The sequence below is a fragment of the Arvicanthis niloticus genome, chromosome Y (assembly GCF_011762505.2).
Source record: "Arvicanthis niloticus isolate mArvNil1 chromosome Y, mArvNil1.pat.X, whole genome shotgun sequence".
Classification (NCBI taxonomy): Eukaryota; Metazoa; Chordata; class Mammalia; order Rodentia; family Muridae; genus Arvicanthis; species Arvicanthis niloticus.
The window spans coordinates 11,341,021-11,359,010 of NC_133431.1; the positions used below are offsets into that span (position 1 = coordinate 11,341,021).

Here is a 17,990-nt window from a genome sequence, read left to right on the forward strand (position 1 = left end):
GTCTTCCTTAAGGAAGGAGGTCTCTGCATAGCCCTCAGAGGAGAATGTTGCTTTTACTCTGATAAGACAGGCCTTGTCCAAAATAGCCTGGACAAAGTCAAAAAGAGTTTAGAAGAAAGAAAAAGAGCCAGAGAACAACAAGAGTCATGGTATCAAAATTGGTTCTCTACTTCACTTTGGCTTACTACCCTATTGACTAGTTTACTAGGACCCTTTGTTGGTATTTTATTGCTTTTCTCTTTTGGCCCTTGGGCCTTTAATCATCTCACAAGTTTTGTTAAGAACCAGATTGATGCTGCCATCAAGAAGCCGGTTGTAGTTCATTACCATCAACTGAAGACTGAAGGAGATCCAGAAGTGATTCTGCCAGAGACAGGCGCAGCTGCCAGCCCCCCTTCCTCCCCCTGTGGCCGACCCTTAGATTTCCACACCTTCAAGAAAGGTTCCTGGCATGCCTTTCTCTGCCTTCGTTTCTCTCGCTAGGGAGCTTGGCCTCTTGATCATCAGGACAAAAATTGGCTTTTTCCTAAACTAAGGCCTGCCTTTGATGTGGCCCTCTAATATCAGGGAGTCTTCCATTATGACAATATTACACCCCAAATGACAAATGGCTGATAACCTAGACATTCACACAGGGATTAGGATGGCTGTGAGTTAGCCCAATGACGGGATTATTGTAGGTCTACTTCCCAGGGGACCACGCAATGCAGCCGGAAAGGAGTGTGTGGTGCTGGGAGTGGGTGCAGCCTACATAGCCTAAGACAGGGTCCTCATCCTCCTTTCACCCACCTCCGGGTCCCTTGACATTGCCCATTGTCGATAGTCTAAAGCCTTTGACCATCAACGTGACTCATCTCACATCAATGTCTTGGGGTTATGAACTTGTCCAAGACCCCCCACAATTTAACCTCCAAATTCTAAACTTATGTAATTGAGATTGATCACAAGATGTCCTCTCCATCTAAACAGAGAAGGAAAGATGTCAGAAGCCAGGACCCTTGCCTCTTACCCTCACCCCCTACTTCTCCCCACCTGCACAATGTCCCCTGCAGCTTCATCTCCCTAGCAACCACAAGGTTCTGCTTGATAGTTACAAATAGATTTTTAGATGTAAATCAGTGAACCGTATCTTTTGAAGTAAGCAGTTAGACCGCCATTGTTTCAAGGCACAGGCCAAGAAGATTCTGTACTTCCCCATCACCTGGATCCCTCTTACCCCTCCATTTGAAAAATGTATTATAAATAAACACTTTGTGCCCAAATATATGACTCTTGACAAGCATTTGCTTCCTTGAGTCCATTCTCTCTCTCGCCCATTCTTCCAGGTTGTAATCCTCCTCGTCCCTCACGAATAACCTAGGACCTGCTGGTTGGGTCGAGTCAGTCCTTCTATTCTTTCCTCTAAAAGTAGAGCCACATGGACAAAGCTGCTGAGTTCCTCTACTTGCTGGGGCCCAAACATGGCCCCTTCTATTACATCATCATCAGGTTTCTATTTTGCAACAACTTCACTGCCTAAGCTCGGCTGTCCTTGAACTCGATCTCTAGATAAACCTTGAACTCAGATCTGCATGGCTCTGCCTCCTGAATGCTTGAATATAATGTGTGTAATACTTTGACCATACCTAAGCTTTTCATTACCTAAAACTTGTTCTGTACAAGGATGATTTGAATCAGAAATCTGCTTGACTCTGATCTCCTGGGATTTAAGGCACAACCACCATACCTGGACCTAAGTATATCCTTTTAGATTTTAAATTGAAAACACAGTATAGTAATCACAATCTGTCCATTGTCAATTTGACACATACTTGTATCTTCTTATGTCCACATAAAAACAATAACCAGTTAATAATAATGCCTAATATTATACAGTTCTCATCCATACAACTTCACATCCATATGTTTAGGTGGATGGAATCTTTCCATAATATCACCATTTCTTTAATACCATTGTGTATCTTTGATCACAAGATTTAGCTTCATTCAACTTCCTGGCGAGATTTTTCTCTTTGAGCCTAACATTTTATATTTTTCCTTTTTAAGATTACTAAGCATGAACAAAACAATCACCATGAGAGTAAACACAGGCCAAAGGCTATGCTTGGCTTTCCTGAGATTTCCTTCTCAATGCAATTAACAAAGTAAACCTCTTTACCTTCAGATGAGAGCAAAAGACAGAAACATTCTTCAGCAATGCATTATAAAAACTACATATAAAGTTCAAACTACACTTAGAACATATGTGTTCTACTACGATGGCCCACGAAGTTCCACTTAATGCATATACAAACCCAAAGTCTAAAAATCCACATTGCTTCAAACAAAAGTATGGTCAGGCCTACCAATAAGAATACTTAAGCCTGGGGTACCAACTTCTGTCTTAGAATTTCCATTGCTAAGAGGAGACACTGTGACTAAGGCAACTGTTTTCAAGGTAAATAGTTAATTCAGTCTGTTTTACACTTTCAAGTGTTTAGTTCATGACCAACATAGCAAGAAGGATGGCAGCATGCAGGCAGCCATGATGCTGGGGAAGGAGCTGAGAGTTTTGCTTCTCATTTTCATGAGAATGCATCTAGGAAGAGACTGTCTTCCAGACAGGTGGTAGGAGAGTCTTTTTACTGGCCAGAGCTCCAAAGACCACCACCCTAGGAGTTCACTTCCTTCAAAACAGTAATATCTACTCCCAAAAGGCCAAACATATTAATATTGTCACTTCTTAGGGACAAGCATTTTCAAATCACCAGATTATTCCTACTATAAATTCTTTCATGCATTTAAATAGGATTAGGACATGCAGACACATTACCACGTTGATTACTTTCAGAAGGTTTCTCTCTAGTATGTGTTGATTTTTGTATTCAGAGAATACTGAAGCATGTAAAGGAGTTTTCAACGTGAGTACATTTACAAGATTTCTGTCCAATTTGAGGTCTTTTATGTCTTTGAAGACTAGCGATAGGCACAGGCTTCTCCACATTTGTTACATTCATAAGGTTTCTCTAAAGTGTGTGTTACTTGAAGTATTTGGAGAGTACATGTCATGCAAAGACTTTACATCATTCATGGCATTCATACAGTTTCTCTACTTTATGTATTCTGACATAAAATGGCTTAGCACCTTGATGACACCAAGTCACATGTGTTCTATTATGCAGTCACAGATAAAAGTTAATTGTCAGTTTTTCCACAGTGGTTACATTAATGAGGCTTCTCTCCAGTGTGATTTCTTTGTGTATGTGTAAAAAACTCTGACATGCAAAGGCTTTACCACATTGTTAATATTCAAGCATGTTACTCTCTGGTATGTGATCTCTCCTGTATTGCACATGACAGTGACTTGCAAATGCTTTACAACACTGATTACATTCATGAGGCTTCTCTTCTGTTCCTGTTCTTTTATAATAATGGAGATGCTAATGTTGTGAAAAGTCTTTACCACATTGATTACATTCATGTGGTTTCTTCCAAAACGGGATCTTTTATGTTTTTGAGATTAGTGGGACATACAAAGGCTTTAGCACAATGATTAGATTCATAGTTCTGTCCAATATGGGTTCTTTTATGTTTTTGGGAAAAATTCTTATGGAAAGAATTTTACCACTATTATCATATTCATACATTTCTTTCCAATATGGGTTCTTTTATGGTTTTAGAGACAAAAACATTGTGAAAAGGCTTTTACTATATTAATTACATTCATAAAGTTTCTCTCCAGTATGTGATCATTTATGTCTTTGGAACCTTTTTACTTATAAATGGGTTTTTCCACATTGATTACATTATGAAGGTTTCTCTCTGGTATGGGTTCTTTTATGTCTTTGGAGATGACTTTTTTGTGTAAAGCCTTTACCACATTGACTACATTCATAAGGTTTCTCTCCAGTATGTGTTCTTTTATGTCTTTGGAGACTACTATGACTTGAAAAGGATTTATCACATTGATTACATTCATGAGGTCTCTCTCCTGTATGTGTTCTCATATGATATTGGAGATTACTGTGACATAAAAAGGCTTTACCACATTGATTACATTCATAAGGTTTCTCTCCCTTATGTGTCCTTTTATGGATTTGGAGATGACTTTGTTGTGTAAAGCCTTTACCACATTGATTACATTCATAAGGTTTTTCTCCAGTGTGTGTTCTTTTATGTCTTTGGAGATGACTGTGACTTGAAAAGGCTTTACTACATTGATTACATTCATAAGGTTTCTCTCCAGTGTGTGTTCTTTTATGTCTTTGGAGATAACTGTGATATGAAAAGACTTTACCACACTGATTACATTCATAAGGTTTCTCTCCAGTATGTGTTCTTTTATGTCTTTGGAGATGACTGTGACTTGAAAAGGCTTTACTACTTTTGTTACATTCATAAGGTTTCTCTCCAGTATAACTTTTTTCATGCCTGCAACAATAATGGACACATGTGAAAGCTTTACCACATTCATTAGCCTGATCAATCATTTTACCAATACGAATAAATTTTACAGTTGGTCTAATAATAAAGAACACTCGGATCTTAAGGTTTTATCACTTTGATGTTCATGGTTGTACTTGCTCACTGCGGGTTGCTTTACCTCTTTGAAAATACCTGTTATGGTAATAATATTTATTACATGGTTCACATTTAAAGAATACTTTATCTATATGAGATTTCTATATGATGTTTTTAACATGTCATAAGAAATATGGGATAACTCAGAGTATTAAAACACTGATTGAATTCTTAGTTTTTCCTGTAGTGTGCATCATACAACAGCAGCACTGTGAAACAGAATGAACAGAAGAATTTCCAAACTTCTAGTACCCATAGAGATTTTGTACAGTGTGACTTTGGGATTATTGCCAGTAAAGTCAGAAAACCAATTAATTGCACACATCTATCATATTCAGAAAGTCTACCAAAGGCAGAATACTAAATATCTTTTCATTGCTCTGAAGTAGATAGAGGTACATTGTTCCTTTTACTATCTCTAGGCTCACATGGTTTCATCCATTCTGATAATTGATACACTCATTTAAAAAGAAGAACAAATAAAAGATTTCTACATTGAATGCACATGCATTGAGTTTTGTTCATTGCAGATATGATTAATGTTTCTCCACGACGACATTCTTGACTCTCATAAACTTACCTCACAATAAAGTTAAAATTTTAACAACAAGAATATGAGTATCACCAACTTTATCATGGAGTATTTGCTTATTAGATGGTTATGGATACATGTTTATCATTATTCAATGTGTAACATCTAAATATTATGAGACTATACAAATTGGTAGTTCCACAACATAGCTCTAATGGAGATACAAATCAAATAAAGGAATCTCTTAAGGCATTGTTTCCTTCTCTTCTTTCTTACAGAAATGCCTTGTAAACACAAATCAGATAACTGACATTGAGGTATACAGTTTTGCGAGAATATTATAATCATAGCTACAATGAAAGGACTGATATTTTACACACTTGATTTTCTTTAGAGCTTCCAGAACATATTAAAATTTTCTCACAGGCATATTTGTATCAGCTTAAACATTAAAATTACCTTTCATGACTTCTAGAAGTTTGACATTGTTCTTCAATATGACAGTCTTCCAAATTATAGCCTAAAACACGGTACCAGAAAATAAATGATAGGGTATTGGAATTAGGCAAAATTCAAGTTACTCTGAATTTTCACAGCAATGAACCTAACTTATTCAACTCAATATTACTTGTTTTCTGTTGAAATAAGAGATGATCATCAGCAACCCAGAAATATTTTCCCTCATTTTGAAAAGCAAAAGAAAATTCACAGACTGACCTATAGCAGTGAGGTTCCAGTAGGTCTCCAGCATCACATCTTTGTAGAGATTCTTCTGGGAAGGATCCAGCAAATTCCACTCTTCCACAGTGAAGTTCACATGCACATCATCATAAGTCACTGCTTCCTAAAATATCACATATATGTTTACAAAACACAGCCTGATACTGACATCACTACAAAGTAAAGGTATGCTTCCTAGACAATATAATCTTATAATTCACGTGATTCCTCCACTTATTTGCTGACACACTAATTATTATATAATCACCATGTCAGTTTAGAAGGAACTTGAAATATTGACACTTGAACCCTTGACACAGGTTCACCTGTGTCACTCCTGAACCCTTTGAATAGGATATAGCCTTGCAACAAAAATGGCAATTGAAAGAGATATGCAGGGGGAAACAGATCAATGGTACTGAGAACACATCTGAAAAGCTGGATGAAAAATTACTAACTGCAAAGTGATGGGCAAACTGTTGGTATTTGCTCATGTCTTTAATTGCAGTGGTAGAGGCAGGTGTATGTCATTGAGCTGGATGCCAGCTCGGTCTATGCAATAAGTTTCAGGAAAGCAAAAGTTACATGTTAAGAACCTCATTCTGCTACAAAAATAAACCAGGAAGCAGAAATGATAGAATGAACTCACAGTTTTTTACTGAAGTTACTAAAAAGAATTATGCATTCACTGCAGTTCTGTATTTTCTTGCATAAACATAAAGTGAACCAGTGTAAACAGCAACATTAATTAAATTTTACTAAAAGGGAATGCATTTTTATTTTATTTTTTTAAAGAATTTATTTATTTATTTTATGTAAGTATGCAGTAGCTGTCTTCAGACACCCATATGAGGGCATCAGATCTCATTATGGATGGTTGTGAGCCACCATGTGGTTGCTGGGATTTGAACTCATGACCTCTGGAAGAGCAGTCAGTGCTCTTAACCACTGAGCCATCTCACCAGCCCCAGGGGAATGCATTTTTAAACAGTTAAAAATGGACAGATGAAATTATTAGTAATGTATATGCTGATCAGAAATAAAAATGTAGTTTAGGAGATATAGCTCAGGAGTTGAAAGATCTTGCTGGTCTTCTACATAATGTTGGTCAATTTCTAGCATACACATGTGGACCAACACCTGTCAATTTCTTCAAGATCAGGAGTTCTGAGGCCATATATGACTTCAGTAAAGATGAGGCACACATGATATTCATATTCATGCACCCAGCCATATTGCACTTATTTATGCAAAAATTTCACAACAAACATAAGAGTTAGGCAGAACATCATACACCTGCAATTCAATGAATCTGAAGCATCAGATAATATTGATGACATGAGCATAAGCCATCTGGAGAAATAGAAAATAAATTATGCATTTGACTTAATTTCAAAATAAAAGATGTGGATGAAGAGCAGCACAAAAGCATGTGCTAATTGAACAAAAATATATCAGGAGCCTTATGAGGTTTCTACATCTACAATCAGCACTGAAGGGCTTCACAGAAAAATTTGGTCTAGAAAAACAAAAACAGAATAAATAAAATTAAAAATATAAAACCACCAGGTTTGGACAATAGCATAGCATTGAATAGCAAATGTGTGCACAGTATCTTATGTGATTGAGGGACAGAGTCCAAATGGGGAATGTATGGGAGCATGAGAAGAAAGCTGAAGGATGAGATTCAACCACAACACTGGAGACACCCAGTTGTGGGGAGCCGACAGCAGGTGCTATCATCCTGGCCATATACCCTGATAAGAGATTTGATTAGAATAGCCTACAACAGCTGAGCACACTCTGATAACATCTTGTTTTAGATACCCAGGATTTTCCCTTGGGTGTGTGAGACTTAAAGGTGTGTGACTTAAGGGCATGACTTAGAAATCAGATTTAGAGACAAGACCTAAGAGCACTACTTAAAGGCGTATAACAGGCAAGAGGCAGACAGAAGAACACAGAGGAATCAGACACTTCAGAAGACTACAACTTGGAGGAAGAACTTGGAATTAGATATTAGGCACTTGGCACTTGGAAGAAGTAACTTGGAACTTGGAGGCACTAGGGCCTAGGAACTAGGGACTAGGAACTCAAGACTTGGGACTTGGAGAGAAGAAGAGAGACTGAAGAATAAATGGATTGAATCACACTCTGTCTGGTCTCCATTCCTTGAGTCCGTCTGCACTCTCTCTCTTGCTGAACCTGGACCTGTGGACTGGAGCACCTTGGGGCAGTACGAGGCTTTTGGTAGTGTGGGTCCCAACACTGACAGAGAGGTCGGACATTTTGGAACCCAAATGTGTGCCAGCTTGGGCCGCAACACCCAGTACAAAATTTGTCCTCTCTAAGAGAAATGCAGAGATAAAGCTGGAGCAGAGACTGAAGGAGTGGACAATGAAAACTTATTCAATTGGAGACATACATAAACAAGCTTGAATCCATGACATTATTAAGGATACTCTGTTATGATCTCACTCAGGAGCCTTGCATAATTGTTCATTGAGAGGCTGCACCCAGCAGCTGACTGAAGCAGAAGCTGAGATCCACAGTCAAACATTGCATGCACCTTGGTAACTCTGATGGAAGAGTTTGGGAAAGGATTGAAGGCCATGAAGAGGACAGGAACTCCACAGGAAGACGAACAGACTCAACTAACCTTGATCCTTGGGGACATTCAGAGACTGAGCCACAAACAATAACACACACAGGCTGGACAAAGGACCCTGGCCCATAAGTAGCAGATGTGCAGCTCAGTCTTCATGATGGTCCTCCAACTACTGTAGCAGGAGCTGTCCCTAAAGCTGCTGTCTATCATTAGAATCTGTTCCTTTAACTGGGCTGCCACATCTGGCCTCAGCAGAGAGAATCCACCTAACGCAATAGAGACTTGATACACCAACATAGATACCCAGGGGCCCAAACCCTCTCAAGGGACAAACAGAATATACAGGAGAAACTCTGTGAAGGCAGGTGACCTAGAATAGGGACTCCACTATGTTCATAGCCATTTTATTTTTAACAACTTGAAAATGGAAAGAATCCTGATGCCCCTCAACCAAAATATAGATATGGAAAATGTGGCTCATTTGCGAAATGAAACATTATTCAGCTATTAAATACAAGGCCATTATGAATTTTGCAGGCAAATGGATACAGCTGAATACTATCATGTCAGTGAGGTAACCTAGACCTAAAAGCACATGCATGTATGTACTCACTTACAAGTGAATAATAATCATAAAATACAGGAAACACACACTACACTCCATGGACCCAAAGAAACTAAACAAGAAGGAAGGCCCAAATGAGCATGGTTGAATCTCACTCAGAAGGGGGAATAAAGCAATCATAGGAGGCAGATGGGTGAGAGAGAACTGGATGGAAGAGCAGATAAGAAAGGGGAAAAGAGGAGAACCAGGAACAGGTGTGGTGAGAGACAAGAGAGGGCCAGAGGGGGAAATGAATCAAAATCTGCAGCTGGCTGGGATGAGGGGTACATTTAGGATGTGCCAGAGACCACGAATTGGAGGGCACCAAGGAGTCTATTTGGGGCTAGTAACTAAATCGACTAGGGTGGAGTCTGTCTCATTTCCTCAGTGAGACAATAACAAAATGCAACACACAAAATAGATAGCCACAAGGGGTCAGTAAAGGCTAGCCAGCATATGCCAACACTTGTACAGAAAAGAAAATGAAGATAGGAAGGTAGCTGTCAGCCCTGTAGCAGGGTTCTAAGTCTGTTCTAACCTTCCCAGAAATTAAGACCATGGACACATCACTCACTACACCAGGCTCTGAACCATCTTCCAAGCCCTTTGTGCTTCAACTCTCCAGTGCATCCACTATACTGTGCTTCGACATTCACTTTAGTCATCTCACTCCACAAATACTCAAGAAAAATCTAAAACCCAACGTACACAGACACAAATCTGACAGACAAGCCACTTACACAAAGAACAATGACACATCTTAACAGGCAGTGTTTAAACCCTTCAGCTGGGATTCCTGAGGGTTTTGGGGTTCCAGTCCATGCCCCAAGATGTTTTGCCCAAGTCACTGGGACCCCAGAGACCACGAAGAACCTATTGCAATGGAAATACACAAAGGTCTGTATTATGAGCTCAGTAACAATAATTCACAACAGTCAATCTCACATCAGGTCCAAACTAAGAGACTGAGTCTAGGGGTGCTGAGTATTTATTGTAGTTACAGCAAGATTGGGCATTAACATACAAGTCAGCAACTTAATTTTTTTTTTTTTAGAAACAGCACGTCTGGCATAATTGGCAAGAACAAAACAGGGGCCAAAAACATCTGACAACTATGATGGGTAGGCTAACCTAGTTTTTCCTCTTTAATGTTTATTAGTTATCTATATGTAGATAAACCTTGCTGTTGTACCTTGACTGGTGATTGATAAGAGGGTTTGTCATAAGATGTTTGCTCAAGTGGACTTTGTGAAATCTCAAAAACAGAGTTGGTTGGATTTCATAAACTCATCTTTTTGACTAAGCCCCTTATTATCAAAAGATACTACTGTTTACCTGCAAGCCATGCCTGACAGTAGAACAGGTACTTTATCCAAAGGCCTACCTCACTGTCTGTTACTGCAAACCCTAATATCAGTTGCCCTTACAACTGGCACAGAATACCAATGGCCCTCACCATTGGAGAAGAATACTAGTGGGAATTACCTCTCCCCCTGTGCATGCCTCCTAAAGATACTGCAAACAATCTCCACTTGCCCTTTCTTTCCTGCCTCATCCCTGTATCATAGCCCTCACTTGGGCAGACTGTTCCTGTTCACCCACATGCCATGCCAGAAAAGACACAAGGTTAACTTTCTATAGATCTACCACACTATTTGTTATCCCAAATGCAATATTCACAGTTTTACTGTACTAAACAACAGAAGCAGGTTAACCTCGCTAATGACAAAGTCTCCTTGTAGATTACTAAGATCACGTCTTCCTGCCCACCTCTTCTCTCAGCTTTCACCATTAGCAAGCATTCCCTCTGTAACATAACAAACTGGTCAGTAAAAGAAGCAACACTCAGCTAAGGCTCTCTGCAAATCCATACATAAAACAATAACCCAGGAACAAAACTCACACCCAAAGAGGACAAATCCAAAAATCAGTACCTAAATCAATAATCACTTCAAACCCAGAGGCCTAAACACCACCATTGGAATATAATAAATAACAATCAGGAAAATATGTCACCAAGAAATCCAAGCTATCCTATCACAGCAGGTCCTGAGAAATTAAAAAATGCAACAGATATGGTGCAAAAGAGGTTGTTTGGGGAAAGGGAGATGAGTGAGAACCTGGGGAAGGGATAGAGGCAGAGAAGAGGACCTGCAGACAGGCAGACAGTCAGGGAGCAGAGAGAGAGAACCCTGAGACTAGAGAAAGAGAATAGAAAGGGGCATGTACAGAGAACAGAGACCAGGAACAAACAGAGAGAGCTGTGTAGCTGGTTGTCCCTATATATAAAGCACACCTGACAACAGCAGCAGGTGATGGAGGCAGGGAATGACTTAAGCAGTTGCTAAGTCCCTGAGAGCAGGCCATTGAAATTACCTGTGCACTGACAACTACAGAGACAAGGTTCACTTAGGGAACAGGAAAGGAAGAGAGAGTCTCAGACATTAAAGGTGAATATGACAAAATTGATACATCGGTCAAAAACATGTGGATTCTAAAAGTTTTCTGGCCCTAAACAACCAGGAATTCAGCAGCATATGAGAAGGGAAAAACTACAGATGACTGGAATAGAGAAAGGTGACTATCAGCCCAAAGGGCTGATAGAAAATATTTTCAACAAAATCATAAAGGAAACTTTTCCTAAACCAAAGAAGATGCCTGTTAATGTACAAGAAGCATCCAAAAACCTCAACAGATTGGAGGGAAAAAAGTCCCTTTACCACATAATAATCAAACACTAAATGTAAAAAATAAAGCAATATAAAAACCTGCAATGAAAATAATTAACAAAAACTAAACAAAACAAAAACAAGTTATGTATGAAAGCAGATCTGTTAGATTTATGACTGTCTTCTTAAAGTCAGGTTTTGTTTGTTTGGTTGTCTGTTTTCGAGACAGGGTTTCTCTGTGTAGCCCTGGCTGTCCTGGAACTCACTCTATAGATCAGGCTGGCCTCAAACTCAGAAATCCACCTGCCTCTGCCTCCCAAGTGCTGTGATTAAAGGTGTGCACCACCACAGCCCAGCTATACCTTTCTTCTTAATGTATACTATAAAAGACAAAAGGGTTTGGACACATGTGCTGCAGAGTCAGAAAAACCACCCATGTTTCTATAGGAAAGTAACTGGTCCAAATGTTTGGGGCAGATTCAGAATCAGCCATGATAGTGACATTACTCAGAGGTCACCTCCTTAGCTAACACATGAGGAGCATCACCAGGGACCTCACAGGTGGTCACATCTGGCTGATGCTTCCCATGCAGCCCCAGAGAGGGCCCAGCGCCCCAACTCCCACTGCTCAGCCGCCTGCCCCTTCCCATTGTGGGTAGTGATCCTGTGCTCACCATGACTCAATTTCAGAGCTTCCCTGAGGTCTCCACACAGCACCCACAGCAGGGCTCAGAGCAGGACACAGAGAGCCACTTAAGACTGCACAGGAACAGTGAACTTGCAGACTGGCATCCATAATAATCCGCCTCCTTGTCGGATTGGCAGGTCTGCATGGAAGCATTGATTGGCCAGTGAGTCTTACCACTCCTCAAGGTTAAAGTGTGCTTTTGAACAGGAAAGAGAGCATTCAAACAACGAAACAAAAGCAGACAATTAACTCACAGAGCTGAGAGCAGGTCACAGATGACCATTCAAGCCTGAACAGGAACATCGAACTTGCAGAATGATACCCGGAAGAACCCACCTCCTTGTCTGATTGGCAGGTCTGTCTGGAAGCCTTGATTGGCCAGTGAGTCTTACCACTCCTCAAGGTTAAAGTGTGCTTCCAGACCAGGGTCAGACCTTTTCCAGAGCTCAGGAGGGGTTTGCACTCCATTAGTATTTGTTTCTGTCTTCAAAGAGGAATCTCACCCCACCCAGCCCTGGGGGAGAACCCAGCATTCCAGCTCTGGCTGTTCAGCTGCCTGCTCCTCCCCTCTGAGAGCAATGATCCTGCACCTACCAGGACCTGACTCCAGACCTTACCTGGAATTCCAAACAAGGTGGCCCTAATGTCAGTGAAGGAATGGGCTTGCTGTCAAGTTGAGAGGAAGCAGCTAAAGAGCGAATGCCTTCTGTTGTAGTAATTGTTTCAATTATTTCAAAGCAGCCACTGGTTAAGCCAACTGGCTAAGCTGCAGCATCTCTGTCCAGCTCAGCCACCATATTGCATGGCCAGCCAGAAACCAGCAGCCAGAAACACCAGCCCTGCCCCCCACTGGACACCAGTGTGGGAGATGGCTCTGCCAATCTTCCACTCTGTCTCTTCAAGGCTGGGCATTGCCCAGATTATCCCACCAACAACTTGGGCTCAGTACAAATGAGACTCTAATGCTTAGATTATCCAAAGGCTTATATATATAGTAATGATCAAAAACAAGATACCTTTACAATCAGAGGTGTAACCCAGTGCCAACCTAGATATACCAATTACCTTTGACTGCTACAGACAAGTGAACATCAGTCTCTGTGTTCCATTCTCAGTCTCAGTCTCAACCTTAGTTTTTCCCTTCCTTCTCCTCCTCCCTTTACTCCTCCCCTTCCTCTCCTTCCTCCTCCCTCCTCAGCTCCTCCCACAACCTTCTCCTTCCATGTCATTATATAGGCTTGCAGTACAAGTCATGGATCAGATTAGAGCTGGGGCTTTTCAGCTTAAACATCTGGATTAAAGCTGTGTCTTCCACTCTCAAGATTCAGATTAAAGTCACTTTGGGGGTTTTAATGTAATAGAGTTAACAGTCAAAACAGCAATCTTAACTCTACCCCATGTCAACTTCACACAAAACCATATCTTCTTTGTCATGGTTAATTTCCAATTGAAAAAAAAAAAACATGTCATAATAAAGCCTAAATGTTACTATTCCAGCCAAAAGGAAAACCATTATGTATTGTACCAGGTTATAATTATGCCTAAAATGATTGAGCTACCCCTTATACAAGGACAGATTCATAAAAATGTACACAGTTGACTTCTCACAGAATGGATCACCCTAAATACTTGGTTACTGAGTGTATACTCAGCTGAATTTACCTTTTAATCAGCATTTACATGGGACATAAGTATCTTTACATTCTTTGACCATTGTGAGAGATCTATCCACATACTTCTTCCTTTTATGTCTCTCTCAACAATATTCTAATCGTTCTGTCTCCAAGTCTCTGACAGTTAAGCTGTCCCACTGTTTATAGCTGATGATTCAATGAATAATCACACATTTCCAAACAAATGCATGAGCATGACTACTGCATGAAGCTCTGAACTGTGGTGATTTCCCTTTACTGGTGTCTTTCAGGATTGTCCCAGAAACATGTTTTCATGCTGCAGTTGTTCACTTCTTGATGGGGTCTGCATAACAGGGAGAACCCTTAGTAAAGCAGGGCCTAGTTATTTCTTCCTTAGTCACTTGATGATAGGGACTGTACCAGGAAGTTGTAGGTGCATGTATAATACCAGGGGCATTGTACAGGAATAGAAACTAGGCTTCTAGGCAAGTCAGGTACTTAGCATTAGTTTCCAAGTTGCCTCCTCCCCAGCAAAACCCAAGCCTAGCTTCACTCTCTAGGCTAATCCCAAAGGAGGCTAGAGATTTCAAGATACACCCTCAACAATACCAGGGTCTCCAATTTATTCCCCCAACAAACCTGCATCTAGGGTTACAAGACCATGCCTAACCACCACTAATGAGGAGGGGAGGTGAAGTAAGTTTATGATGTGACTCCCAGCACCATCCAATTATGTTAAAGGCCACAGCAGCTTTTCAATTAGATGCTTTCACACATCCTCCCAATTACAAGAGACATTTAAAATGGTGGCATTCAATCAAGCTTTTCTTAATCCCCTGCCATGTTCTTGACTAGCCTAGGCCTGTGGCCAGGAGTGGCTGCTGCTGTACTCCCACAAGGCTCAGCTCAAGCAGTCTGCTCAGGTGGTCAGAAACACCAAACCTGCCACCCATGAGATGCCAGTGTGGGAGATGGCTCTGCAAATCTCCCATGCTGTCTCCACAATGATTGGCTGAACCCAGTCCTTCCCACCAGCCACATGAGCTCAGTAAAAGTGAGACTCTAATGCTTAGATAATCCAAAGGCTCTCTATGTTTGGTAATGTTCAGTAACAAGATGCCTATACAATCAGAGGGGTAACCCAATACCCAATCAAGATATATCAACTACCTTTGACTGCTAGAAACACATGGACTTCTGCTTCTATGTTTCCCCCTCTCTCCTCCCTCTTCCCTTGCTCCTCCTCTTCCTTCTCCTCTTTTTCTCCTTACTCCTTCTCTTTCTCTCCTTACTCCTCCCAACGCAGCTCCTCCAACAACTCCCAACTTGTTGCTTACAAGAAAGCATTCCCTGACAGACACTTGGGGCTCCACCATCACCAAAACAGTCTTGGCTGATGCTGGTGCATTGGGGATGGGGGCAAGCTAGCTCAGATAGAATAAAGATGATGCTGTGAGTTGCATCAAATCAGCTCCTGTGTGTGTCTTTTTTGGGGATCACTAACATTTTCCTGGCACATGTTCAATTTCTACTAAAATGGAATAGCAGATCAAGATATTCCTTTTCAAAAGAAGATAGATGGATAGAGTTGATGGCAGAGCCTTGCTCCAATATTCAAAATCTATGATTCACAATAAACACCTGCCAAAGGCTCCAAACAACAGTCCTATCTAACCATAAAACTGGTAGCACAGCCTGCACAGCAGCCTGGTCCTGTTAAAGAGCCTTCTCCTGGTTTTGGCCCCCAACAGAAAGCTATCAGCTTTCTGAGCTACTTGATATACTGACTGGTAAAACACATCCAAGTGGGGAGTGTGCTGTCTCCAAAATCCCAATCAGCCCAGTAAATGTCGTGCTTCTCTGTTTGCAGTGAGATTGGCCAGGTGCACTGCTTATCTTGCACCTTTGAATTAATGTCTCTGAAAACCCTATGACACTAGGTTCCTCAGCATTTCACTAAATTAGAAGACTACTGCCTGGCAGTGGTGGCACAAACCTTTAATCCCAGCACTTGGGAGGCAGAGACAGGTAAATTTCTGAGTTTGAGGCCAGCCTGGTCTACAGAGTGAGTTCCAGGACAGCCAGGCTTACACAGAGAAACCCTGCCTCAAAAAACCAAAAAAGAAAAAAAGAAGAGTACTTAAGTTTTGGTTGGATTTATTTTCTGTCCTCTGATGCTCTTATGCCCGGGTTTGCAGTGAGTCCAATTTGGTTGACATCTCATGTGCCTAGATCAGTTCTACATAATGTGCACTTTAGAGCACTAATATCATATTTTATGGAAGACACAGATGATCAAGATCTGTTCTAACTAAGTTAATGTCACAGAAAATGATGAAATACAGATGCAAATAGAAAACCCAAAGGCTAGAGTAAACTTTATTTTCCCCACACAGAGAGTTATTTTAATATATTATTATTGATTCTATTTGTTTTTCCAATGCTGTTATACACAGCATTGTATTAATATTGTTTTCATATATTAATATGAAAATATTAATTATAAAGGTATATGTATATATGAATGGAGGCATAAAAAATATTTTTCCATCTTTGGATAAACATATTTCAGTTGGAAATGAGACTGGGCTTAATTTAGCTTAGGCTAGCCTTAAATTCATTACGTAGCTGAGCTATGTCTTGGTCTTATGATCGTCTAGCCTTGTCTGTTGGGTTCTGAGATTTTAGGAATGGCTACCCCAGGGTCGCAGCACATCGTGTTTCAGCTTCAACATCTAATAATGGTTGCTGGAACAATCCTTTTCTTTCATCGTCTTTGAAGAAAAGGTGTCTGAAAACACAGTATGGCCTTTTCCAGAAAGAACAAGAGCCAGGAGTACTGAGTATCCTCTATCATCTTGCATTCCATTCTATTTCAATCACTGGACACAAACCACAATAACAGCCATTTTGTTGTGGTAAATATTATTTGGGAGTTTCTTACCCCACTTAAATCATAGAGGTACCAAATAAAAGACCCAAAAGATTTTGTATTTACAATAAGCAGTAAAGCAACAGAGTTGGGCAGATATCAACCCTCTATTCCTATTTTGTCTATTTCCCTGTTAATATCTGTGAGATATCATGGGCCATGTTCTTCCTAGGCTGCTCATACTCCCAGGCCAGACATATTGGCCATACACTCACAATCCACCTGCCCCATGGTGCCTTCTTCCTTCTCTCTTCTCTCTCTCCTTCATGATCTTTTCCCCAGACACTAAATCAGGAACCTGAAGCACCGTCTACCTTTCTTCTCCTCATCTACAGCCTGTAGGCATCTTTATTAAACAATGATGGAAGGCAGGAGAAACTATAGAAATGATGTAATTATAGTCCCAAAAATTATTGTACAAAGTTGAACCAGGCTTTATGGTCATGTATCCAGAGTCTACAATCCTGTATTGGAGCACATCAAATATTATTTTTACTTTTTGTCTCAGGCTGAACATTTCAAACCAAGAAAATAATAGTCTTTTTAAACAGGGCCAGTTCATGATTCCCAGAGTTCCTATTTTGGTTAAAATAATGCAACTAGTGTAAATTGATTTAACATAAGTTCATTTTTTAAATCCAGATTCTTGATTGCCTAGGGTGCAGACAAAAGTAATTACCAATCAGGATACTTATTGATCATCTAAAATTAATTACCTCACAACTCCTTGCTAATATCAACCACTGTCAATTCCGGGAAGCTTTTACCCTCTTTTCCATCCTTTTTTTTTTTTTTTTTTTTTTTTTTTTTTTTTGCTGTGACTAACCCCGCTTCAAAGTTGGTCATAGGACTTGATTCTTGCACAGGCCTCTCTTTATTTTAAGACCCAAAGAAACCAGAGAGGTTGGAGGAAACTAACTCAGTGTATTATTTTTGTTTTGCACTATCCAGTCAAGGACCAGTCAGGCAGAGTTGCAAGACACTCTTTCCAGCACTGAGCAGCAGAGAAAGGATTGGGTGCTCAAAACAATTCTCAATCACAT

The 17,990-nt window shown here is 40.3% G+C and overlaps 1 protein-coding gene across 1 annotated transcript in view; it reads right to left on the reverse strand.

The window, feature by feature from the left end:
- LOC143437301 (uncharacterized) overlaps positions 1–17,990 on the reverse strand; it is a 281,257-nt gene that overhangs the window by 253,632 nt on the left and 9,635 nt on the right. The window contains 1 exon segment of the mRNA XM_076922110.1: positions 3,851–4,359. Within this exon segment, the coding sequence (XP_076778225.1) occupies positions 3,851–4,359 (509 nt within the window).